At 45.5% G+C, this 24,699-nt stretch overlaps 1 protein-coding gene across 5 annotated transcripts in view; it reads left to right on the forward strand.

The window, feature by feature from the left end:
• KIAA0319L (KIAA0319 like) overlaps positions 1-24,699 on the forward strand; it is a 94,175-nt gene that overhangs the window by 66,582 nt on the left and 2,894 nt on the right. For 4 of the 5 annotated variants that reach the window (XM_043461936.1, XM_043461937.1, XM_043461935.1 and 1 more), the window contains exons 8-20: positions 1,329-1,421; positions 3,249-3,381; positions 6,399-6,627; positions 8,312-8,435; positions 9,160-9,292; positions 11,081-11,229; positions 12,274-12,425; positions 12,780-12,918; positions 14,459-14,618; positions 19,747-19,889; positions 20,660-20,782; positions 21,484-21,574; positions 22,640-22,731. In XM_043461936.1, the coding sequence (XP_043317871.1) occupies positions 1,329-1,421; positions 3,249-3,381; positions 6,399-6,627; positions 8,312-8,435; positions 9,160-9,292; positions 11,081-11,229; positions 12,274-12,425; positions 12,780-12,918; positions 14,459-14,618; positions 19,747-19,889; positions 20,660-20,782; positions 21,484-21,574; positions 22,640-22,731 (1,761 nt within the window). Of the gene's footprint in view, positions 1-1,328; positions 1,422-3,248; positions 3,382-6,398; positions 6,628-8,311; positions 8,436-9,159; positions 9,293-11,080; positions 11,230-12,273; positions 12,426-12,779; positions 12,919-14,458; positions 14,619-19,746; positions 19,890-20,659; positions 20,783-21,483; positions 21,576-22,639; positions 22,732-24,699 lie in introns of those variants that run through there. The other variant, XM_043461939.1, reaches the window with a different exon arrangement.

Below are 24,699 nucleotides of genomic sequence, written 5' to 3' on the forward strand. Positions count from 1 at the left end.
AAATTCTCATTCCTTTTTGGTAATATATTTCACGTATTGGGCAATTCCTAGTTCAGTGGAGTAAAAGGTTAGCCTGGCGAAGTGTATGTAGTTTGATTCTAATGGCATACCTGGCTGGGCAGGGAAAAGGTGGTCACATGGCCCATAGTGTAGTGTGGCCTACTCCTTGAGAATTACTTCTCCAAGTGGGTCATGCTGAGAGAGGACCATGTGTTGTAATTAAGAGACACAGGAAAGGCAGGAGCCTGGGAGAAGCATGTATAAAGAGAACCAGGCCAGTGGAAGGCTCTGTCTGATCTCTTTCCAGAAATGTGGGCCTTTGCACACAGAATTCCTCATTTAAACCCTGCCAGTCCTCTTTTATCTTGAAAGCCAAATCTCATCATCCTTTTCAAGTGATCCACTAGGGCTTCCCTTGTGGCTCAGCTGGTAAAGAATCCACCTGCAATGAGGGAGACCTGGGTTTGATCCCTGGGTTGGGAAGATCCCCTGGAAAAGGGAAAGGCTACCCACTCTGGTATTCTGGCCTGGAGAATTCCACGGACTGTATAGTCCATGGGGTTGCAAAGAGTCGCACATGACTGAGTGACTTTCACTTTCATTGGTAGACTACAGTGCATTAGCAAGGTATCTTGTTTTGCATTTTCAGGAAAATTTGGGGGTAGTTGGAAAGTGACACATACATTGGCACAAATTCTTAATACTGTTTTCTATCTTTGTTGGCAAAGGTTTTCTTTTCCTTCCTTGAACTTTGTAGCCAAATCCCTTCACCTTCTTAAAAATGTGTTAAGCATAAAGACCGTTTGATCATTTCTCAAAGAGGAGGCTGCTGGGTTTATAGCTCACATTCATGAGAGTGGACTGAAGTGTCTTGTTACCTTCCCAGTACTCAGGCCTAATTATCTCACACACAATCAGCTCAGGGATGGTGGAGAAATCACCCATTATTTTTTTCACACAGTCTGTGCCAAGAGATAGTTTGCTTGCCAAGTCCTTTATTGCACAAAGCTTGTTTGTTGTCCACCTCTGTTCAGCTTGCCTGAAAGCAGTCAGTTGCTGCTATAGTACTTATAACATACTAGACAGTGCATGAGCGTTGAAAGCATGCACATGGCCTTAGCAGTCGTCAGGTTTCCAAGAGGTTTTAACAATCCCGGGTGTGTCAGGTTAGAACGTTAACCTGATCTTGTGACTTTCCCATTTGGCGATGCTCAGCTCTCCAGTTATGTAATGGAAACTGACATATCCTGCACTCAGATATGGCCTGCTTCTCCTGTGATATGGTTTATGAAGCCCTTCTCCCAGTTTCTTGTGGGTCGTTTTTGCAGAGCCCCGTAAGAATCGGCCTCCTGTTGCCATTGTGTCACCGCAGTACCAGGAGATCTCCCTGCCGACCACTTCTACAGTCATCGACGGCAGCCGTGAGTACATGTCTCAGCATGATGGTTTGGAAGAGCATTTGCTGTGTACTCTAGTAAAAGATTTGCAGCCAGCTGTGTCTGAATACTGTTTAGACCAGTCCTCTTGGCCATGCTATGGGAAGACCAACTGTCTGAAGCATTCTATTAGGGAGTAAAAACTAAACAGGCCCTTTTTAAAATCCCCATGTGGCCCGACTAAAGTAATAGTTCTTCTCTGAGATGGTAAAAAAGTAGTAGTATTCATGTACTTTGCGTTATATTAATTGAAGCTTGCTGATTTTCAAATTTGCTTGCCTGGAGTTGCCATTCTTAGTTATGAAAACAAAGCTCCTTCCTATCTGTCATGGCAAGATAAGTACCTGCAAGTCTTGACAAAGAGCTCTCACTTAGCCATCACTGCCCCACCTCTGCCTGGGCTCATTATTAACATTTTACCCTTCAGAGTAGTGTCACCTGATGGGTGACATGAGAGGATTTCTGGGTCTTGGCTGTGTGTGCACAAGAGGTTCAGGCCTGGCATCTCACCAGTGTTCGCTTGGTTTCTTTTGAGACCCATTAGAGTCCAGTTACCCTGACTGTCTTGGCACCACCAGTGGTTTCTGGTAGAGGCAGTCACTGCTTAGCAGAGGAATCTCTAGCAAGGTTAAACATTTCGTGTAGATGCTTCTGGCAAGCAGAGGAGGATGGAAGAGTAGCAGGCCAAAAGGAAGAGACAGAACAGAATGAAGCACTTGTGAGAGTGGTAGGAAGAGTTCACTTAGCAGCATTTATTTTATAGTTTTGAGTAGGTCATAGTTAAATAATGCGTAAGGGTATACAGTGAAGACAATCATTATCATCCCTGTCTCCCAGCTGTCCAGTTTTCTTCCAGACGACAACTGGTATTATTTTATGCATCTTTCCAGAGATACTTTATGTGTTTATAAGAAAATATACAGTCTGACAACACATTACACACTAAATTATGTACAATGCTTGTTTCTATATGTTGGAGAATTTTTCTGAATTAATACATGCAATACTTCTTCACTGTTTTTTTCTTTTAATGATTATGTAGCCTTCCATTATATGAATGTATAATTTCATTGTATAAATATATACTTGTTTTCAGTCAGTCTCTATTGATGACCATTTAAATTATTTTTTATTTGCTTTTAAAATAATATTACCATGAATAATCTTATAAGCATGATAGTTAACACAAATATTAAATGTTCTACAGATATACAACACAAGTGCAAGTATATATATAGGATTAAGTTCCTCAAAGAGGTATTGCAGGGACAAAGATAAATTTTTCCCAAATTGCTGTTTATAGAGGTTTCAATTTATGCTTCCACCATGACATTATGAGGGGTCCTCTTCCCCCACACCTTGACCCATATAATTTGTTAGGAGATTTTGGTGTTTACCAATTAGCCAGGTTAAAAAGTGCTGTGCCAAGTGTAAATTTCCTTTTATTTTAAGTAGGTTTAATCACTTTTATTTTAAGTAGGTTTAGTCACTTTTGATTTTACTTTTTTTATACAGTAACATTTTAACGAGAGGTTGCCTATGTTGGAGTCCTTGGAAAACTATGCAGTGGAATGTTCATAGACAGGCAGAATGACCCAGTAATCCTAGGAAAGAAACACTCTGGAGAGATAGTCTGTAATTTCATTAAGTTTTTCTAGACTTTCCTAAACTCATGAAGTTTTCCTAAACACAATGAAGAGATAGTCTGTAATTTCATGGAGTTTTCCTAGTAGTTGCCCTGGTTTGTGTAAGCTGGATAAATGCTGAGACCCAGTGCTCTCATGTTGTAACTGATATTTCTTTATGACCAAGAAAGCACTGATGATGATAAAATTGTCCAGTACCACTGGGAAGAACTTAAGGGACCTCTGAGAGAAAAGAAGATTTCTGAAGATACCGCCATATTAAAACTAAGTAAGCTCGTTCCTGGGAACTACACTTTCAGGTAAATTTGGATCCTTTAAGCTTACCATAGGCCATTTTTTCCCCCCTTATGAGTTTTACATTATTAAAAGAGTAACTCTGACAGATATCAAATTCCCTGTAGAGCTGATTGATAATATAACCTTTGGTTCCATTGGTTCTTTATGCCATGTGGCAATTGTGGTCAAAACAGTGATAACTTTTTAGGGCAAAGGTCCTTGCATAATAGATCAGGACCCACACAGCTACTCCTTCTCAGAGCCATACTTGGCATATATCCAGACCTTTTTATGGAATTTCTGTCATAAACTAGAACATCTTCCTTTGCCTTTTCTCAGGAAAATTCTGTAAGGAATCTACTCTCATTTCTTCCCTTTGGGAAGTGCTTCTTCAGCTTCTGAGATCTCAAAATCCTTACTTTTGACTAATTATTTATTTGAATATAATTTGTAGGATCTTTCTCTATTGGGGACTTTTCAGAGAATATGATTCTAAGTCAGTTCTTTTGGGAACTAGCACTGATAAACTAGATTGTGATTAGCGAGTATGAGGCTGATTCTAGAGTAATCTTCCTTGTATTTGCATTATTCCTTGTATGCTGCAAAGTGCTTGTACTTGAGTGTCACACAAACACCATGTGTACACTATACTATCCTTATTTTACAGCTGAGAAAAATGAGGCTAACTACTAACTTCTCTGAGGTCACACAGCTAGAGTGGAAATGCAGATTTTCTAACCCCCAAGGTCAGGGCTCATTCTACTCTGCTGCTTGACTTGACCTGTATGTGTTTTGTCTGTGCTTCCTTGAATGCTCTTCTCAGTCTTTCAGGGTGCTGCCTCTCCTTAAGGGCCTCCCCCGTTTTCAGCGAGGCTGTTGGAGGTCCCTCCGGAGAGGAGCGGTTTCCTCACTCCCCGTTAGACTCAGTGCCTGGGCGTGGTGCTTGCCGTGGTGCAGCAGCTTGCTCACGGGTGTCTGTCCTCCCCGCGGGACCTGAGATTAGCCACCTTTGAGACACTACCAGAGACGCAGCAGGGAATGTCCTAGCACAGCACCTGCCGTATAAATAAAGAAACGAGTTCTGACTTAGCAGCTCTCTCACTGACTCCAGACTTGAAGTGAATGAAGGGTAGCTGCCATTACAACAAGATAGGAGCCTTCTCATTGGCTTAAAATGGAAATATGAGTTGGTTTTTGCCTTGAATTTCTAATACAGGAACTTTAATATTTATGGAATTTAGCCTGGGCCATGTGATCCTTTTTGAAATAGTAACAAAAATAGCTACTGCTTCTTGAACATTTACTGTGTCTTTAGTACTGTTCAGAGCTCTTTGCACGCAGTAGCTCATTTAATCCTTATAACTGATATTATAATTATTCTTATTTTACAGATTAGGAAATACAGTCACAAAGAGGTTAAGTAACTTGCCCAAGGTCACATAGGCTGCTGACTCAAGTCTGAGCTTTTAACCACAGTTTAACCTAGAGCATTTCAGGTGAATGGGTGCAATTCTGTTTTTCCAAGCCTCAGTCCTTAAAATGATGGAATTGGGTTTGACTAGCATTAAGGTCCACCTTGTTTGATTCCACTTACCTTTTCTTGTCCCCTGCTTTTACATGGCAGGGGCCTCTTTCCCCAGCCCTGTGGTTATCTGCTGTTTGGTTCCAGGATTTTTACATGCAAGCCAGGGACCTTCTAAGGTGAAAGAGTAACGGGCATTTGCCACTTTGCATCTGTCTATAACTTGCTTTTGTTCTGAAAGAGAAGACAAATAAGATATGTTTTTAAAAAATAAAAAACTGAAAACAGGGAAACTGGAAAAAGAGGACAACTTATGTGGATTTTTCTTTTTCAGGTATTTGCTGATTTGCACATGTCTGTGTGTGATGTTTTTGTGTTCTTTTTCTCAAGGCTGTAATATCAGAAATCTCTTTAAGACCATAGGTAAAAAGTGAGATTGTGGGATTAAAAACCCACAGATGTCTGGCTCCTTCTGTGGCTGGTGGTGAGATTTAAACAAACGACATGTCTTTTATATGCTTTTCCTCTTTCTGTCAGCAAAATGGAAGGAGCCCAAACCTCCTTGCTTGCTTATGCTCACATTTTGAGGTGGCAAGAGAAGCTTTAGGCTGTTCAGCTGGAAGGCATCATTTAGGTAAAAGCCTGCTCTTATAAATGAACATTTTTTTTTTTCTCTTGCAAATTCTCTTTCACACTGGCACAAACTGTGGGACTGTTGCGTAGGAGACTCATTTCCATCTCAGGCTCCTATCTTACTGGAGCCAGCCTTCCCGGTCCATCCTAGAGGCGGTCTGCCCAGGAAGTCCATTCTCGCGCTGCGTACACAGCCAAAACAGGATGATTGGAGGAGAGCCTGCTGCAGTCAGAGCTTGCTTTATTTAGTGTAGCGTCTTTGAACCTCAGGGATAGGGGCTGGGAATTACTACTTCTTAAGACTTGATTCTGGGCTTTGGAGTCAGAGCACTGTGCTTGCACCTTGACTCACTGTTTTGCTCTGGGCAGGTTTCTTAACCTCTTAAAGACTTGTATAATTGTGAGAGTGATGGTACCTCTTTCTGTGTGATTATTGGGAGGGCCTGATCAGATAATGTTTATAAAGGTCCCGGCCACAGACACGTGCAGGCAGCAGAGTGAAACGGTGTAGAGATATACTGTCTAGATTTAGATCCTGACTGCACGACTGTCAAGCTTTCAAGTTTGGGCAGGTTACTTGACCTCTTCCTGCCTTGGTCTCCTCATGTGCATAGGGAGTGAAATAGGGACAGTACTTTCTAGATCTGTTGTGAGGATTAAGTGAGATTCAAAGTGCTTAGAACAGTGCCTGCCGCACAGTAAACCCTCAGTCAGCGTTAGCTTCTAGCATTATCCTAACTCTCCAAAAAAGAGTGGGTTAGAATTGACTGCCACCTGGCAACCCTGCCACATTGCTGTTTTCTAGCCTTGAGTTCTAGTTCTTCCACGTTTATTCCTCTCTCTTTAAGCCCATCCCCGACGGCACTTCGCTCTCTGTCCTGACAGCTTAACTGTAGTCGACTCGGATGGAGCTACCAACTCCACCACTGCAAGCCTGACTGTGAACAAGGCTGTGGACTACCCCCCTGTGGCCAATGCGGGCCCCAACCAAGTGATCACTCTGCCCCAGAACTCCATCACCCTCTTCGGGAACCAGAGCACTGACGATCACGGCATCACCAGCTATGAGTGGTCGCTCAGCCCAGACAGCAAGGGGAAGGTGATGGAGATGCAGGTAGGAAGGAGGAGCACCTATCTGTTCTTGCCCCGGGCAGTTAGAGCGCTGGACTGGGTCACCCATCCGAGGCTTGTTTTTCTCCATCTTAATAACGAAAGTCAGCTTAGTACATAGAACATTGTTTTTTTTTTTTTTTTTAAAGAAAGGTTACAGGGCCTTCAGTTAACCAATTAGCAAAAACTTTTATCTTGAATATTTAGTATTAGAGGAAAAAACTGATAGCTGTTCTTGGATAATTTCAGGGAGTCGAATTCTTTAGAAACTGCAAGGGTACAAATCTTTTTTATTTTTAAATCAAATTTTTTTTTGGCGTATAGTTGCTTACCAGTGTTGGTTTAGCTTCTGCTGAAGAGTGCACATCTTGAAAGCAAATGTAAAAGTCGCTCAGTCGTGTCCAACTCTCTGCGACTCCATGGACTATACAGTCTGCGGAATTCTCCAGGCCAGAATGCTGGAGTCGGTAGCCTCCCCCTCCTCCAGGGGATCTTCCCAAACCAGGGATTGAGCCCAGGTCTATCTGCAGGTAGACTGCGCGCCTGCAGTGTGGGAGATCTGGGCTCAATCTCTGAATTGGTAAGTTCCCCTGGAGGAGGGCATGGCAGCCCACCCCGATGTTCTTGCCTGGACATCTCCCATGGACAGAGGAGGCTGGTGGTCACAGCCCGTGGGGTCGCAGAGAGTCGGACATGACTGGGTGACTGAGCACAGCACATCTTGGTGAGCTCTGTTAAAAACCGGAGTAGATAGCCTGACTGCACGGTGAGCATCTTCTCTGAACGTACTTAAGAGGAGACTCAGTCAGTCAACAGGCAGGTTACTAAGTGAAGAAAACTGGGTGGGGGCTGTGGCAAACTGGACAACATAAGCCCTGACTAAAGGGCTCAGCAGCCCCTCGAGTTCAGCTGGTTGCTGCCACTTTGGAGTACGGTCCCAGTGTTGTCAGATCCTCCAGCTTTTCAAGAGAAGACAAGTCTAGACTTTTACATGAACTTTGCCAGCTTTTAAGACCCTAAGACTGAATAAAATACCTGCAAGCTGGATTCAGCCCAGAGGCTGCTAGGTTTTGCCTACTGTTCTAGAAGTTCCTGCATTGGCAGTTGTCTCTAAATTATCTGTAATATCCCTTCTGACACTCAGGAGTCTTATGCTTTCGTATTTGAGGCATGACTTAAAGCTCACATTTCATCCGGCTTTAGTGTAAGTATTATATGAGGTTTCTCTGCTGTCACAGAATCTGTTCAGGCCTGTAAGGGGACAGCACAGCATTACAAAGCATCTTGAGTTGTTGCTGCTGTGTTTGATTGAGGCAGCTTTGTTAGGCATCACACTTTGTTACAGCACTGTTTTTTAAATCGTGTTATTTTGTTATATGTTCATGGTCTTTTTGGCTTGAGTCATAGAAATGGATCTTGGTTATCTCTGCACATTTTCCTGTACTCCCTTCCCTCGTGAGAGCTCTGACTTTATTTGAAACTGTTGCTATGTCAGAGGGTTATTCCCTTGAAGGGTCAAGCCTTTTTAACAAGATGTTCCATAGTGTCTGATTGAGTATTCACTAATAGGGAGGTGGTGGCCCAGTACCAACCTAGGTTTAGAAAACTGGGTAAATTATGTAGACCAGAGAAGGACTTACTGTATGGTATGATTCTGAGAGTCCACTTCTCTGTATTTATTCATTCAGGGGGTTAGAACACCGACCCTGCAGCTCTCTGCCATGCAAGAAGGAGACTATACTTACCAGCTCACAGTGACTGATACAATAGGACAGCAGGCCACCGCTCAAGTGACTGTTATTGTGCAACCTGGTGAGTTCTGACCTTGTGGCAGGCTCTTCTGTTGGCTGGTCCTTTGACCCTTGGGTCAGAAGAGGGCTTGGGTTCTGAGCTATATGAGGGTAGAAGTGGGAGTTACGCATCTACCATCCCTCGGCAACTTCAATTGTCCCTTCCCCTGGTGCCTTCTTCATAGGCACAGAGAAAGAGTATTTCATAGCCTCGTTTGTGCCCTTGCTCTTGGCTGATCACTGTGCCTTCAGGGGCAGCTAGCAGATGGTCTCTGCCATCCCAAATCTTTTTTTTTTTTTTTATCCACCTTGCAGTTTGCAGGATCTCAGTTCCTTGACCAGGGATTGAACCCAGTCCACGGCAGTGAAATCCTAACAGACCTAGATCACTAGGGAACTCCTCCTACCATGTCCTTTAAGGGCCAGCTTAAAGCCTGCTTCCTCAAGAAAGCCCTGCCTTATCTCAGGCCCTTTCATTTAAACTCCTATAGCATTATACTTCAAATTTAGCATGGCGCTGTAACTTCATTATGTTCTGCCATGTTCTTTCCGAGTTGTTTTATACGTTTTGGTCTTATATTCTTCATTGTGAGCTCCCTGACGATACCCTTACCTCCCATAGTATCTGAAAGTTCTGTGGGTGGAGAGGCAGAGTCCTTGAGGCTTCCAGAACATATGTCCCAGTTGGTTCCTCTGTCTTCCCAGCTGGACTGCCTGCTTTTGACCTCCAAGTCTCTGTCTTCTAGAAAACAACAAGCCTCCACAGGCAGATGCAGGCCCAGATAAAGAGCTGACTCTTCCCGTGGATAGCACAACCCTGGATGGCAGCAAAAGCTCCGATGACCAGAAAATTATCTCATATCTTTGGGAAAAAACACAGTGAGTACTGACACGAAACCCTTGTGTTTGCAAAGGCACCAGACCTTTGAAGAGCTAGGTTTTACTTGCCTTTAAGAGTTTACTTTCTTATTAGCTTATCCAAGGGGGATTACTGAGAAAGAAATGTTTGTAGTTCCAAACTTCAACTCTAAGGAAATGATATAATTTTTATAAGAAAGAAAGAGAATGCTTACCATCAACTGTCCCCAGGTAGTACTTTGTGGTTCTGGTGCTGTTACAGGTACAATTGTCTGCTGAAATGCATAGTTTAATTACACTTGAGAGGCAGGATGGAAGGGGTAATGAAGCAGAAAAGTACCGTTGCTCAGAATTAACTGGGCAAGGCTGGCAGGGGGGATGGGGCGGAGCAGCTATTAAGGAGAACTGAAAATTCATCTGCAAAACGAAAGCATTACTCTGTTATTGTTTCCTTGAAGATACTGGTTACCACTTAAGTTAGCCAGAGGCCAAAGGCAGTAACTGAAATAAAACTAATTAAATTGGAACTTCCTAATCGAACCATTCCTGGTTCTCAGTTTCTTTCATTTCCTTTAAGCCATGACAAAAGGAATTCAGATTGTATGCAGGATCCCACAGGAAGCGAAAGAATTCCAAGAAAGAGTTAAAAGCATTCTCAGTTTCCAAAGATAGCAGCTACAGGAGAGACTGGGTTTTTTGGTTTTGGTTTTGACTGGGACGTTAGAAATGGGTAGGTAAGGGCTGTAATTTGACTTGAAAAGCATTTGATTTATGATTGGTGAGTTGGAGTCTAGAAATTATTTTGCTTAGCTTTTGTTGTCTAGAAATTATTTTGCTTAGCTTTTGTTTTCTTTCTTTTAGAGAACCTAATTTTCCTCAACCTAGCATGTTTTAATTATAACTGTTTGTTGAAGATACAGCAGATAAACCATTTAGTTGAGTTTTATTAGTGTTTACAGCAGAAGTAATGCCTAGCATGGCTTCTTGGAGGCGAATCTGTTTTAAGAGGGGCGGCTGGGGTCACGGGTGTACGTTTAAAACAACACAAGCAAAACCCTGGGAGTGTGCAGCTTTCTCTGGGTGTCCCTCGGTCTTAAGGAACGCTCTGAGGCGTTTTGGCCCTTGAGCAGAAGGGCTGTCTGCTGGGGGTAGTGTTGTGCCTGCATGTTGGCGCAGAGCTCACTCCCCTGCCACAGGCTCCTTGTGAGGCCGCCAGGGACAAGGAAGATACCGGCGTTCTGGGTCCTCTGTGGCCCCTGTCTAGGAGCGGGAGGGAGTTTTGCTTATGCAGCTGCTATGCTAAGAAGAGGATGGTTTTCCCCTGAGTGCTCTCTGCAGCCTTGGCCTATTTCCTCTCCCTGACTTTTCAGCAGGAGGGAATTTGGCGTGTGATTAAGAAATGCATTTTGCTTCTTTGCTGGCAAGAGCTGAACCAACTACTGGGCCAGAAATGCTTTTCAGAAACATGACTCTTAAATCATTCTTTTGATCAGAGACCTGCTCAGAGCACTTTCTTCCTTTTGCAAACTGGAACAGCACAGAGTTTGGATGTTCTAGAAGCTCTCATAAAGGATAAGGCTAAAAGTGTCTGAAAGCAGGTGAATGGAATTTTCTGATCAGCAGGTAGCTTGTATTTTTGGGGCCGGATGACACTCTGTCCAAATGGAATATTTTTAAACATGCCCTCTCGAGGTGAAGGAAACAATAGTTCATGTCTTAGCTGAGGCAGTAATTGTCTGCTCCTGCTGAGTCGGGGACAGGAGAGCAGTAGACAGGTGCAGCTCCTCCCTCTGGCTTCTCTTTGTCTAGGGGACCTGACGGGGCACAGCTCGAGAATGCTAACGGCAGTGTCGCCACTGTGACTGGGCTGCAAGTGGGGACCTACGTGTTCACCTTGACCGTCAAGGATGCGAGGAACCTGCAAAGCCAGAGCTCTGTGAATGTCATTGTCAGAGAAGGTATATCTTGCCGCCTTGGGTTGGTACAGCAGCCTCTGGGTCAGATAAGTAAAGAATCCATCATCTCTTGTTTGTTTGAAGAATTGACTAGAGACAAAAGGTAGAGAAGAAAGTTAGGGATAAGGGCAGCTGTTATTTGCTTTTCTAAAACAGTCTTTGGTTGAGTGGCTTTTAAGGTAAATTTTAGCTTCTTGTTTTCCCTCCCTCCCGTCTTCCCTCCTCAGTTGAATAGGAAGAGAATTAAGGTTTTTCCCTTTGCATTTTTATTTTATCTCTGCTGCTAAGTCCCTGGGTCTCTGTAGCTCTCCAGCTAGCTGCAGTGACCCCTGCTGTCCAGCCGTAGAATGACTGCCCCGCACTGTTGCTTCCTATGCTCCTCCTGGGAGCCGGCACGCTTAGGCCGGCTTAACAGGAGTGGCTTAGCCTTGCTGTGGTGTGCGGGCACGATGATCAGTAATGGTCTTGGGAGAGGCCCATAAGCTGATAGTGGGAAAAACTATCGGATATGCAGATGACCCCCCAGCACAGTACCCGGAACCCAGTGACTGGAGAGCACGCACTGAGGAAACAGCTGCAGGTGGGGCCCCAGGAAGAAAAGTGTCTCTCTCCTTTTCCCCTATTAAAGTGCTAAGGAAGGAATCAAAAAAAGATGTTCAGAGAATAACATTTTAAGCCACATTTTGAAGATAATATGTAGTATCAGCTGATGAAACCTGAACTTCAGGGCTTTAACCACTTTAGGCCTTTGTTTCCAAACATCTTCTATCACCAAAGCAGAGAAATGGATTCCTTCCAGGGAGGCTGCTGTGAGAATTTAGGAAGACACTGTACTTGTCCCCTCTGCTGGACAGTGCCGGGGACCATTTCTTTGGGTGGCACTGGTGGTGGTAACTCTACACTGTTCATTGCTGGTGTGGATAAGCACTTAAAATGGTTCTTCAGTTAGGATGTTTTTGATGTTTTATTTTCTCACAAGCACCATGAAGAAGCATTTCTTTTTTTTTCTGAATGATATATTTTTTTCAATGGTTTCTCTTTGTTTAGAAATGAACAAAGCACCTGTAGCCAAGATAGCTGGGAATGTGGTAATTACCTTGCCCACGGACACAGCAGAGCTGGACGGCTCCAAGTCCTCAGATGACAAAGGAATAGTCAGCTACCTCTGGACTCGAGATGAGGGGAGCCCAGCAGCAGGGGTAAGTATGCCAGGAGGTGGAGAGCTCCACGGGTCAGGTGGTGAGATGGGGAGAGGAGGCTGAGTCAAGCACTCCAGGACCTGTTTTAACCAAGTGGTCTCTTGTGTCAAACCTGGATTGTGCTCTGAAATCCAGGGAGATTAAATGGCTTGCCTAGGGTCACCCCTCAAGCTCATGTGGAACAGAACGTAATTCTGTTCTCTGATCCTCATCGCTGTGGGTTGTGATGCCATCACAGAGCAGGAACTCAAAGCCATCTACCCAGAGGGGGCTTAGCTATGACAGACGCAGCTGACTCCCATGCAAGGAGTATGGTTTTGTTCTGCAACATTGCCATATCGTTCCACCCCACAGGAGGTGTTAAATCACTCTGACCACCACCCTGTCCTCTTTCTTTCCAACCTGGTCGAGGGAACCTACACATTTCACCTGAAGGTGACGGATGCGAAGGGTGAGAGTGACATAGACCGGACCACGGTGGAGGTGAAACCTGGTGAGTTCATTTGGTGAGGAGCCGGAGTGGAGTTGCTGGGTCAGCCCAGCAGGGCCTGGATCCTGAGACCCTTCCCCCAGCATGGACAGAGCCAGATGGCATATCCAGCTTTAAAACAATCTAGAATCCCCAAGCTAAGAACTGTAGAGACTCTGTTCCACCAAGACCTCTCCTACGCACACAGAAACGCGGACCTCCCCTGCTTAGCTCAGACGGAGAAACAGAAGCTCAGAGAGGGCAGGGCTTGGTCAGCCTCGCAGCCGTTGTGTCAGAGCCAGGCCCTCGGGCCCCTGGGCCGGCACTTTCTCCTCCACGTGTGACTGGTGACGAGGGCTCGGGCTGCTTTGGGAATCTGAGCACAGGAATAACTCGAGTCATGATGTCTCATCAGCACCCAGCTGCAGAAAACAATTTATTTTTGTAAGTTGAGCCTCAGGCTTTATCTGACAACCCCCAGGGAAGGTAAAGTAACTGGTGTCCTTTACATTTTTCAGATTTGCAGAAATAAAATTCCTTTCTTAAATAGAACCATGTTTTTGTTTTGTTTCGAGGCTAATTTGGTATTAGGGAGGAAACGAGTACAGGGTGGGATAGAGTGTTATAAATTCCTGAGCATCTGATGAGAAGGTATAAACTTTAAACCTACTCTTTATTAGGTTTAAGGCCAGGCTTATGTACAGATGTCTTAGAAGGGAAGGGATCTTGGCAGGTCTTCCAGTCCTTGCCCTGCCTCTCTGAAGGACAACAGCCAAGACACTGTGAAGTCTCCTCTGTGTTTAGAATCACATCACAGATAGTCTCTAATTATGTAAATGATACATCAGAACAGACAAATGGTGCATCAAGTGTGTGAAGAAGATATTCTGAATAGCCACTTTTAACTTCCACATATAGAACAGTCTTTAGGACATAATCAAAAGTAAGACATAATGGTCTCACAATTCTAGAGTTGTGAATACATTGTCCAGCTGTGATGTTGTTTTAAGGAAATCCTTGTTTCTTGGCTGCCTGGATTTCCTTCGTGTTTATGGTTTTCAAACCTGTAGGGCAGGTGCATTCCCATTGGTAAGATTGTTGGCATAGAAAATTTCCCTCCCGTTATTGCATACAAAGTACAGCAGTCACTGAAAATCAGGTTGGATCAGGAGAGATTGCTGGACACCCACCACTTTGGTCTGGAGAGCTCAGCAAAGCCAGTTGGGCGGAGACTTTTAGAACAAACATTGAAGTGTTTCTCTTTTCCCCACTTCCTGCACTAAACCCCATTGATTTGGTCTGGGCCCCAGCACACGTGTGGTGTTTCTCAGTTTAGTGGAGAGACCAGGAATGCTCCAGAGGCTCTCCAAACCAGCCCCAGATTGCCGGGCTCAGGACGAAGCAATGGGGGGGTTCACCATGGGGCCTTTCCGTTTTGAAGGCGGTCACTTGCATTTCTGAATGCTCTCACCACGTTCTCTCCTGGGCCAGCGCACAGGCACAGTGGCAGGTCTGTGTTAACTCTCCTACTTCTAAAGCCATGACTGATCCACATGCTTTCCAGATCCCAGGAAAAACAACCTGGTGGAGATCATCTTGGATGTCAACGTCAGTCAGCTAACTGAGAGGCTGAAGGGGATGTTCATCCGCCAGATTGGGGTCCTCCTGGGGGTGCTGGACTCCGACATCATTGTGCAAAAGATTCAGCCGTACACGGAGCAGAGGTAGCTGGGCATGAATGGGGGGAGACGAGGAAAGACCAGGGGTCCCCTGGGCTTCTTGCCTGAGCTGATAAAGTAGCGTGGGTAGATAGAGAAGAGTGGGCTCTCTGACCAGGAACCACTCATGGTGTTCATTTCTTTAACGAAGAAGAAATGTACTCTTTAGGACAGGTCATGTGCTCTGTGCTAGACACTGCAGCAGGTTATAAGGTCAGAAGAGGGCCATGATGTTTGAAGACCATGTTTTAGTAAGGGAGATGATCAAGTAAATACATAACATCAATGCATAGTGGCTTTGACAGAAGGCCAGTTGGAAGTAGATAGGGTAGGAGGTCCCCAGAAAAAGAGAATCAGGCTTTTCTTAGCTTAAGCCATTTTTGGCCTAAGCCATTTTATGATCTAAACCTGGCTACAGTGCTTGCCCTTGAGGTCTCACTAATTAATGATCTTAAGGGAAGAAAGAAAGCAGGGACAGGGAGTTCCCTAGTGGCCTCGTGGTTAGGATTCTAGCCTTTCACGCCATAGCCCAGGTTCAATCCCTGGTTGGGGAACAGAGATCCCACGAGTCATGCAGTGTGACCAAAGCGAAAAAAGAATTCAGGACCCAGTGATTCTTCTCAGGGAAGAGAAGTAACAATAGCAAAAATAATAAATCAGTTGTAAAGACTCCCAGTTCTGTTCCAGTGGTAAAGATATCCTGAAGCACTCATCCACCAGATCAGCTGGAACCTAAGAAATCACATTGACTTTTTCTGAGCCTCATGATTTCAGTCAGCTAAAGCTTGGACTCTGTCGACCTGTGTCCCATTTCTGTGCTGAATTCTGTGCTCAAGCCCATCATGAATGTGCATGGCCCCTTAGTGTAAAACTTCCCCAGTTTTGCCACTTAGGGAGACACTGCTTTGGGAAAGATCCCCGGTGTTCTCCTCACCTGCCGCAGGTGATACATTCTTCCTTCTTCTCACCTTTGGGGCTCGGTTGTGTCTTTTGGCTCAATACCACCTAGAGGAGAACCCAGTTTTGGGGTAACACTATCATGGAGATATAGGCAAGGGTGATTATTTTTTCAGGAGAATTTGGGATTGAGGTAGTTCAAAGATTTTCCGGAAGTAAAACTTAAACTGATCAAGCATAGAAGGACAAGGAGGAAATTCAGCATAGGGGAACAGCATGAACAGTATTCCTGTGATATGAACGTAGAATTTGCTCTGGAAGAAGCCGTTGGGTTCAGAGCACTTACCCGGCCCTAAGATGTGGTGGACAGTAGGCTTTCTCTGTAGACTCAGGACAGTCATAAGCAGGCCAGGCAGGTCAGTTTGAATAGTTTGGGTGGGAGGACTCCGAAGTTAGTTTGTTTTGTATGTGAAGTTTTTGTTTATTTTTGAAGCAAGGATATTAGTTCTTTTTTTTTTTTAAGGGAGGTTGGTAGTGTGGAGGCTAAAACTGAAATAGGAAGAGACCAAAGGCTGGGAGACAAATCAGGAAGCTTTTGGACTAGTCTAGGAAAAGGGTGCTAACACCGAATGAGGTAGTGGCTGTAGAAATGGCAGAAGATGTGAGGGAATTAAAAGAACTTCAGAGTAAATCAGTAGGACTTAGTGACCCTTTTGGAATGAAACTGAGTGAACCGTCAAATATGAGAATTTTCATTTGCATGCCTGGATAGATGGTGGGCGCTGAGATTAGGGATACAGAAGGAACCAGTTTCAAAAAAAAGATAATGAGTTCAGTTTTGACTGTTGAACTTGGGGTGTCTTGGGCTTCCCTGGTAGCTCAGACGGTAAAGAATCTGCCTGCAATGCAGGAGACCTGGGTTCAGTCCCTGGGCTGGGAAGATCCCCTGGAGAAGGGAATGGTTACCCACTCTAGTACTTTTGCCTGGGAAATCCCGTGGACACAGGAGCCCGGTGGGCTACGGCCCATGGCATTGCAGAGTTGGACATGATTGAGTGACTAACAAACACTTTCACACGGGCTGCATAGGGAGATGCTTCACCAGGTGGTAGGATGTATCGGTTGGAGCCTGAGGAGGGAGGAAAGGGCAGAGGTCAGGAGTCACGGTACAGGCAGGGTTAAAGCCGTGAGGATGGGTGAGTCACACTGGGAGAGTGTCAGGAGGGTTGAGGACAGAGCTCTGGAGAACATCAATATTTAAGAGGAAGGCAAAGAAAGAAGGGCCAGCAAAGGAAACTAAGAAACAGCAGTCAGAGAAGTGGGAGGAGAACCAGATGGGAGCCGCCTGCTGGAAGCTAAGAGACAGGCTGGCAGTGAAGGGGTGGGCTGCCAGAGGACTCAGGTGCTGCAGAGACAGGTGTGGTGAGCACGCAAAACAGACCTTTGAGTTTGTGATTAGTAGATCATCAGAACTCAAGTGAGATCATTTCACTTAGATGCTGGGAGCAAAGCTTTTTCATGGTTTGAGAGTACAGAGACGGTACAATGCCTCTTCGAAGAGGCTGGTGTTGAAAACAATATGGGAGACGAGCTCAAAAGAACACCTTTTAAAGATGGGAAATACTTGAACATTTTTATAGACTGAGGGAAAGATGTAGAAGAAAAGTAGATGGTGGGGACATGGGTTATAAATGGAGGTAGTTCTGGGGGACTGGCTGTGGACAGAGCAGGCGCACCACTTCCTCTGGAGATGGGAGGAGAGGAGGGAAGATGTGCTCTTACGGGTGAATTTAGAAGTAGAGAAGGACGACATTTGAAAGGGTTAGTACAAACGTCCAGTTTCTCTAGTACCAACGTCCAGTTTCTCTGAAACTGGAGGCAAGGCCATCTGCTTCGAGGAGGTAAGAGTGAAGTGGACAGGCCGAGGAAAGTGGTGAAGGCTGAGAACACCCACTCCAGGAAAGGATGCTGGCTTTGGGCAGTACTGGGGTCTCACCCAAGGTCAGAGACAGGAAGTCAGAGCAGCAGTTTCAGCTCCGGCCGCACAGCTGTATCGCTCAGAGCTTTTATGAACAAACCATCCCCCAAGCCTCGCCCCCAAAGGTGATGGTTCAGTTGGTCTGGAGTAAGGTCTGAGCACCTAAATTTTAAAACCCTCCAGGTGAATCTGATATGCAGTCAGGGTTCACTGGGTCGGAGACAGCATGATGATGAGGACTTTCTTTTGAAGCTCTGCTTAGCAGCCTGGGAATAGGAACAGGAAGGTGGCTGCCGGGATCGATGAAGCTGGTGGGAATTGGCTGGGACAAAGCAGTGGCGAGACTCCAGTGAGAGCGCGCGCGAGAGCGCTGTGGACGGGGCTGCTCGCAGAACTGCCGTCACTGCCTCTGAGGCACAAGGGAGAGACAGGCGTCTGGGTTTCTGGTTTGGCCTTGATGGGCTTTGCTGAGGAATTCAGGAGGAGGATATGATTGGAGGGAGAGAGAGAGTGTTATTACGATGGGAAAGAGCATGGGCCTCTCCCCAGGCAGCCCGGCCTCTGTCAGGGGCAGCTCTGTGACAGTGGGCAGGTGACTGTATCTCTCCAAACCCGTCCTTCACCTATAAAAATTCTAGCAGCCATTTTGAAGGCTTGGTGAAGATTACATAAGATAATGTTTAAGTAGTCCCTCCCTAACACATAATGAGTTAGTTAGTAATTATTATCAGTCTATTTTGAAACATGTTGGGTTTGAGATGTCTGTGGTAGATCTGCTGTAAATACTCCAGCAAGCATCTGTAGGTATAGATTTGGTCACTCAGGAGAGACATGGGGAGAGGAGATAAAGCTTTGAGGGTTGTTTGTGTGTAGATGGAAATGGAAACTGTAAGCGTGAACTAGGTCACTAGGAGAAAATGTGAGAAACGGCCACGTCTTTTTAAATCAGTTTTCACTGGACTGTCGTTGTTTCTCAGTGTTGAGTCAGTTTCTGCTGAGCAGCGGTGAATCAGTTACACATAAGCCCATATCCACTCTTTTCTTTAACTAATTCATTTTTAATTTGAGGATAAGTGTTTTACGATATTGTGTTGGTTTCTGCCATACATCAACATGAATCAGCCACAGGCATACAAATGTCCCCTCCCTCTCACAGCTCCTTCCCACGTCCCGCCTCACCCTGCCCCTCTAGGTAGTCAGAGTCCACTCGTTTTTAGATTTCCTCCTGTTTAGGTCTCCAGAGAGCATTGCGTGGAGTCCCCTTGGTATACAGTAGGTGCTCACTAATCATCTATTTTACATGTAGCATGAGAGATGACCACAGATCTTATGGGAAAGATTTGTTTCTTGATTCTGGAGCTTATGATACCCCATTTTTAGCCTCACTACGCAGTGAACTTTTAAAAGTCTTTTAGGAAAGGACTTCCAAACTTTCATGTCAGTCCACACATAGAAGATGATGCTGTTTCTATGACACTTTGAGATAAATACACACAGTTGGGATTACACTAAACGAAGCTGGTCCAGGCCCTCAGTTATGAGACTATATGGAGTCACAAAGCAGGCTGCCAAAAATGGAGGCCAAGGCCTAGTGAATAAATTCCATGCCACCCAGAAGTGAGCTCAGACGTTGTCTACCTTGGACAGAAGTTGACAGTCAGCGAGCAAACAGATCTGGACCTAGAATAACATAGTCTTGTACCAGCCACACCATCATGTCAGACTTGCCTTGTTGCTGCCGTGGTCATTATCACTTTGGCCATGTTTTGACCTGCGGATAATGCTTTGATACCATGCAGCAATTTACGTTTTAGAAAACACTGTGGTTTTTCTTATAGATAATCTAGGCACAAACCCAACAGCACTACACTCTCAGCTGTTAAAAGGGTGACAGCAGGATGTACCCAAAACTAAATCCCTGTGTTTCTGACCTCCAGTTACCTTTTGGAATAGGTCGTCTTGTTAATTAGGGCAGCTTAGGGCTTTTCTAAAAGCATAGGCTTTGGAGTCAGGCATATCAGGGTTGGGATCTGGCTCTGCCATAATTAACTGTGTGACCTTGGGCAAGCTGCTTAACCCCTCTGAGCCCCATGTTGTCCTCTGTAGGAGGGAGGTGATGCTGGGCAGCCCCGTTCTCACTCTGACTTGCTGTGAGAGAATGTGTGTAGTACTTAGCACAGTGTCGGCACGTACAGAAGGTACTTAGCAAATGTCCAGTTGACAGCCTCAGCCCATTCATACTGTTGCATGTCTCCGCAGCACCAAGATGGTATTTTTTGTTCAGAATGAGCCTCCTCACCAGATCTTCAAAGGCCAGGAGGTGGCAGCAATGCTCAAGAGTGAGCTGCAGAAGCAAAAGGCAGACTTTCTGATATTCAGAGCGCTGGAAATCAGTACTGTCAGTGAGTAGTTGTGGGGAGTTGGGAATGAGAGCCTGCCCAGTGCCCGCAGCTCACCTGTCATCCCTGCTATCCTGGGGCTTCATTTCTGGTTCTCTGGGAATTAGGAAATAGTCACTTTCCTCCACTACCATTATCATGAAAGAGTCCCAACTCATTGCAGAGCTTCTTCACCTGGGGTCTCTGGGCCCCTGAGACAGCGTTCAGAGGAGCTGTGAATTCAAATGGGGGAAAAAAATTAATTATATCTTTGTTTTCATGAGCCTCTGACTGAAATTTACTCTTTTCCTCAATCACAAACTACTGTAGTATTAAGAGAACATGCGACTTTAAGGCAATAGAAATTCAGATAGTTTTGTTTCATACCACTTGATGAAATAGCATTTTTTATTCATCACTACTTCAAAATTATAACAGTTGTCAGACACTGTTATAATCTTATTAATATTTTAATAAAGACATATTATCTTTAAAGTTTTATATTTTTAAATTCTTCAAAAACATGTTTAGTATAATCGCCTTCCTCTATAATACTATGTCTTTTATCTTGGCAATTAATTATTCTGGGAAGAAGGTCTGTGGGACATGAAAGATTAAGAACTGCTGATATGGAAAACAGCAAGTAAAAACAGTCTGGAGCCTTTCTGACTGCTCCGGTTGTGTCCAGCCATGATGGTGATCTGGGGGTCCCGTCCCGTTTTCATGGGCCCTGGAAGGCGGTCATCTTCCAGCTCTGACCCCTGTGGCCCTGCTTCCCTCTCCTGTACTTGCAGCGTGCCAGTTGAACTGCTCTGACCATGGCCACTGTGATTCATTCACCAAACGCTGTGTCTGTGACCCCTTTTGGATGGAGAATTTCATCAAGGTGCAGCTGAGGGATGGAGACAGCAACTGTGGTGAGCTTCCTGCTTTGACTGTGCCAGCTGGTTTGGCACTGACTGAGGCTCTGAGTTGAGTGGGTGGCTGTTGGTGTTTCCAAGGCAGATGAGCAAGCAGGGAGAAGAACTTTGTGTATTTGCTGTTTGCAGAGGACTTAATACTTCCTTCCTCCGCACTTGTTCAAGGTTAGAGGAAAGCTCTGAAGCAGTTTTTTGTGGTTTTCTTTTGTTGTTGTTTTTTGGCCAGGCCTTGTGGCTTGTTGGATCTTTCTTTCTTAGTTGCCTGACCAGGGATTGAACCCAGGCCTCAGCAGTGAAAGTGCCAAGTCCTAACCACCAGACCGCCAGGGAATTCCCCTAAAGCAGTTGTTTAAAACGAAACAAAGCTTAAATCAGACCAACCACAAAACGCAGCATAAATGAACCCAGCTGTACGGCCTCCTGCCCTTTCGGAGGGCCTCTGTGCTCTCGCCCATGGAAGCCCGTAGATTTCCACTCCCCTCTCTTCCTCTGTTGAAGCTCATTGCAGCCTGCCCCGCTGCCCCAGGGTCTCAGAGCCAAGCTAGGAAACACCGTTTCAAATTTCAGCTGCTTTTATCTCTAAGGTCTCATCTTCCCTGGGGAGCCCTGGGGACCATTTTGTCTTGCCCAAGCTGGGCAGCCCAGACCTCCCTTCTAGCCTGTCTCCACCACCCTTACCATTTCGTTTTTCTTGGCAGAGTGGAGCGTGTTATATGTTATCATTGCTTCCTTTCTCATTGTTGTTGGCTTGGGGATCCTGTCCTGGACTGTAATCTGTTGTTGTAAGAGGTAAGATGCACTTGCCCTGTAAATTTGTTCAGGCTCCTAATTACATGTTTGTTCATTGGAGAGATATCTGGCCCTTCTGCATGGGGGCGCTAAGTCCTGGGTTTTTTCCCTTACCGTCGCTGTTACTTGCCCACCTACAGCATGCACAAAAAAGGTCTCCTTACCTTCCGACGCTCCTAAGGGGGTGAGTGGCTGTCACTGCAGTGATTTGCAACCTGGAAAACGTGGCTGTGGCTGAGTGGGCATTGGGAGGGCCTGGGGCATAGACCTGGCTTACATCTGTCTCTAGGGTTTGTGAGCTTTAGTACTCCACACCTCAGCCTCACCACTGTTCCCCATGGATTCTTAATTTGTCTGCCTCCCCTTCGATTTGAAAGTCATGTGTGTGTATGTTTTCTTGTAATTATAGACTTAGGTTAGTCATGATTAAGTCTTTCAGGTTTTTTTCATTTAGTCCTCCTATCTAGTCTTATAATATTTGAGAATAATATTTATTATTTTTCTCATCATTATTAATAATAGGTGTCAATTCTGTGTTTACTGTGTGCCAAGTACCATGATGACATTTTATAGGTAATATCTTTTTTAATAGGCATAACAGCCTTTGCTCAGGAAAATGATATCATCCATCCAAGGGCACACAGTTAATAAGTTGCAGAGCTGAAATGCAGCCTGCGATATAACCTCACAATAAAACTTAGCAATAAAGAATCTAAAAAAAATTCCCACCAGTCCAGGACAACCACCGTTGACAACATTGCTGGTTTAAGCTTTCCTTCACCTTCCACCCTCCAAGGATAGGGGTTTCATTTTATTTACATTTTAAATCAGTCTGTCTAAGATGATAACGTTTCCTTTACCTTTTCCCAAGTTGGTGAGGAATACTTGAATAACAGGTCACAGTTGCTGCCTGTCCCAGCTGAGAAGTAGGGAGAAGCAGCTCTTCCCTTAAGCAGCATCCCTGGACCCGGGCCCCACATGCCATCTGGCTGTCCCCTGTGGGTGGCGACCTGAGCCTCACACAGACCCTCTTTCCTGAGCAGAGACAGGGATTGTGTTTTTCAGGCAAAAAGGAAAACCGAAGAGGAAAAGCAAGTACAAGATCCTGGATGCCACCGATCAGGAAAGCCTGGAACTGAAGCCAGCGTCCCGAGCAGGTATGCCGGGAACTGGGTGCGGAGCCACCCCTTGGTAGACGGGTGCGCTCTACCCGAAGAGCCGCCACCATCACCCTTCCCCCCAGGCGTGTTGCCAGCAGCTGTTTGTGCTGGAAAAGCATCTTGTCCCCTCCCTGATGAGGACCAGGGTCCGCTTTGCCCCATGGGGGCAGAACCTGCCTGTTGGACAAGCTCGGCCTCCAGACCTCACTCCTCAGCCGCTTTCCCTTGCTGAGGGGGCTCGGCCTCTTGCTCTCCTTGGCCTGATCTTTCCCCTTAGGGTTTCTGCCTGGAGTTCAGCTTTTCAAGCTGCCCCTGAGGTTGAGCTCAAGGACCTTGGTCTTTTTCCTGATCAGTCTGTCCTTTCTGAGCAGACAGGGTGAGGCTGTGAAGAGATCAAAGCCCGTGTCTGCCAGCTGGCGGTCCTTTCCGGCCAGCCTTCCTCTCCTGTTTTCTTCTCTCCTGTGTTTGTGAGGGAGATCCACAGGCTCCACGACTCTTAGAGCGGTGGAGGGCTGCTCCCCGGCTGGCCCAGGTGCACTGGGCTCGTCTGCCGAGGAATCTCCAGCTGCACAGGCACAGGATGTGGCCAGGATGAAGGCCAGAGGGGAAAACGTTGCACAACACCCTCCACGAGGTAGCCAAAGTTGCGTTTGTTGCTGTGGCAAGGTTTCTCTACCCTTTGAAGTCCTTCGGCGACTTACTTTTGGTCTGGTGGATAGTGGCCTTGGTGAGCCTGCGTCCGTGTGCTTTTCTGAGATCCTCCTCCTTGCTGATGTCTCTCTTTTCTAAACCATATTTGTTGGTTCATATTTCTGTCTAGAAACTACTTTCTCATCCAACCCTTAACCTGCCAATTAAAAGTTGTACTCATCTTTCTCCCATGTGTTTGTTTTGGCATTTCTCTCCCTGTATTATATCACTTATTTTATTGTTTGTCCCTTTCAGTTCATTTGCTCAGTCGTGTCCGACTCTTTGTGACCCCATGAACCACAGCACGCCAGGCCTCCCTGTCCATCACCAACTCCCAGAGTCCACCCAAACCCACATCCATTGAGTCAGTGATGCCATCCAACCATCTTATCTTCTGTCGTCCCCTTCTCCTCCTGCCCCCAATCCTTCCCAGCATCAGAGTCTTTGAGTCAGCGCTTCACATCAGGTGGCCAAAGTATTGGAGTTTCAGCTTCAACATCAGTCCTTCCAATGAACACTCAGCACTGATTTCACTTTAGGATGGACCTGGTTTAATCTCCTTCGCAGTCCAAAGGGACTCTCAAGAGTTCTTCTCAACACCCAGTTCAAAAAAATGGCGCACCAATCCTTCCTGCACTCAGCTTTCTTTATGGTCCAACTCTCACCATCCCATACATACCCACTGAAAAACCATAGTCTTGACTAGAGGACCTTTTGTTGACAAGTAATCGGTTCTCCCTGGGGGCCTTTTTCAATATGCTTGTCTAGGTTGGGTTATAACTTTCCTTCCAAGGAGTAAGCAATGTTTTAATTCACAGCTGCAATCACCATCTGCCGTGGATTTTTGGAGCCAGAAAATAAAGTCAAGCCCACTGTTTCCCCACATTCTATCTTCCCATGAAAGTGTATGGACCAATGTCATGATCTTAGTTTTCTGAATGTTGAGCTTTAGGCCAATCTTTTCACTCTCCTCTTTCACTTTCATCAAGGGGCTTTTTAGTTCATCTTCACTTTCTGCCATAAGGGTGGTGTCATCTGCATAATCTGAGGTTATTGATATTTCTCCTGGCAATCTTGATTCCAGCTTGTGCTTCTTCCAGCCCAGAGTTTCTCATGATGTACTCTGCATATAAGTTAAATAAGCAGGGTGACAATATACAGCCTTGACGTACTCCTTTTCCTAATTGCGACCAGTCTGTAGTTCCATGTCCAGTTTTAACTGTTGCTTCCTGACCTGCATACAGGTTTCTCAAGAGGCCAGTCAGGTGGTCTGGT

The sequence above is a fragment of the Cervus canadensis genome, chromosome 2 (genome assembly GCF_019320065.1).
Source record: "Cervus canadensis isolate Bull #8, Minnesota chromosome 2, ASM1932006v1, whole genome shotgun sequence".
In the NCBI taxonomy this organism is placed as follows: domain Eukaryota; kingdom Metazoa; phylum Chordata; class Mammalia; order Artiodactyla; family Cervidae; genus Cervus; species Cervus canadensis.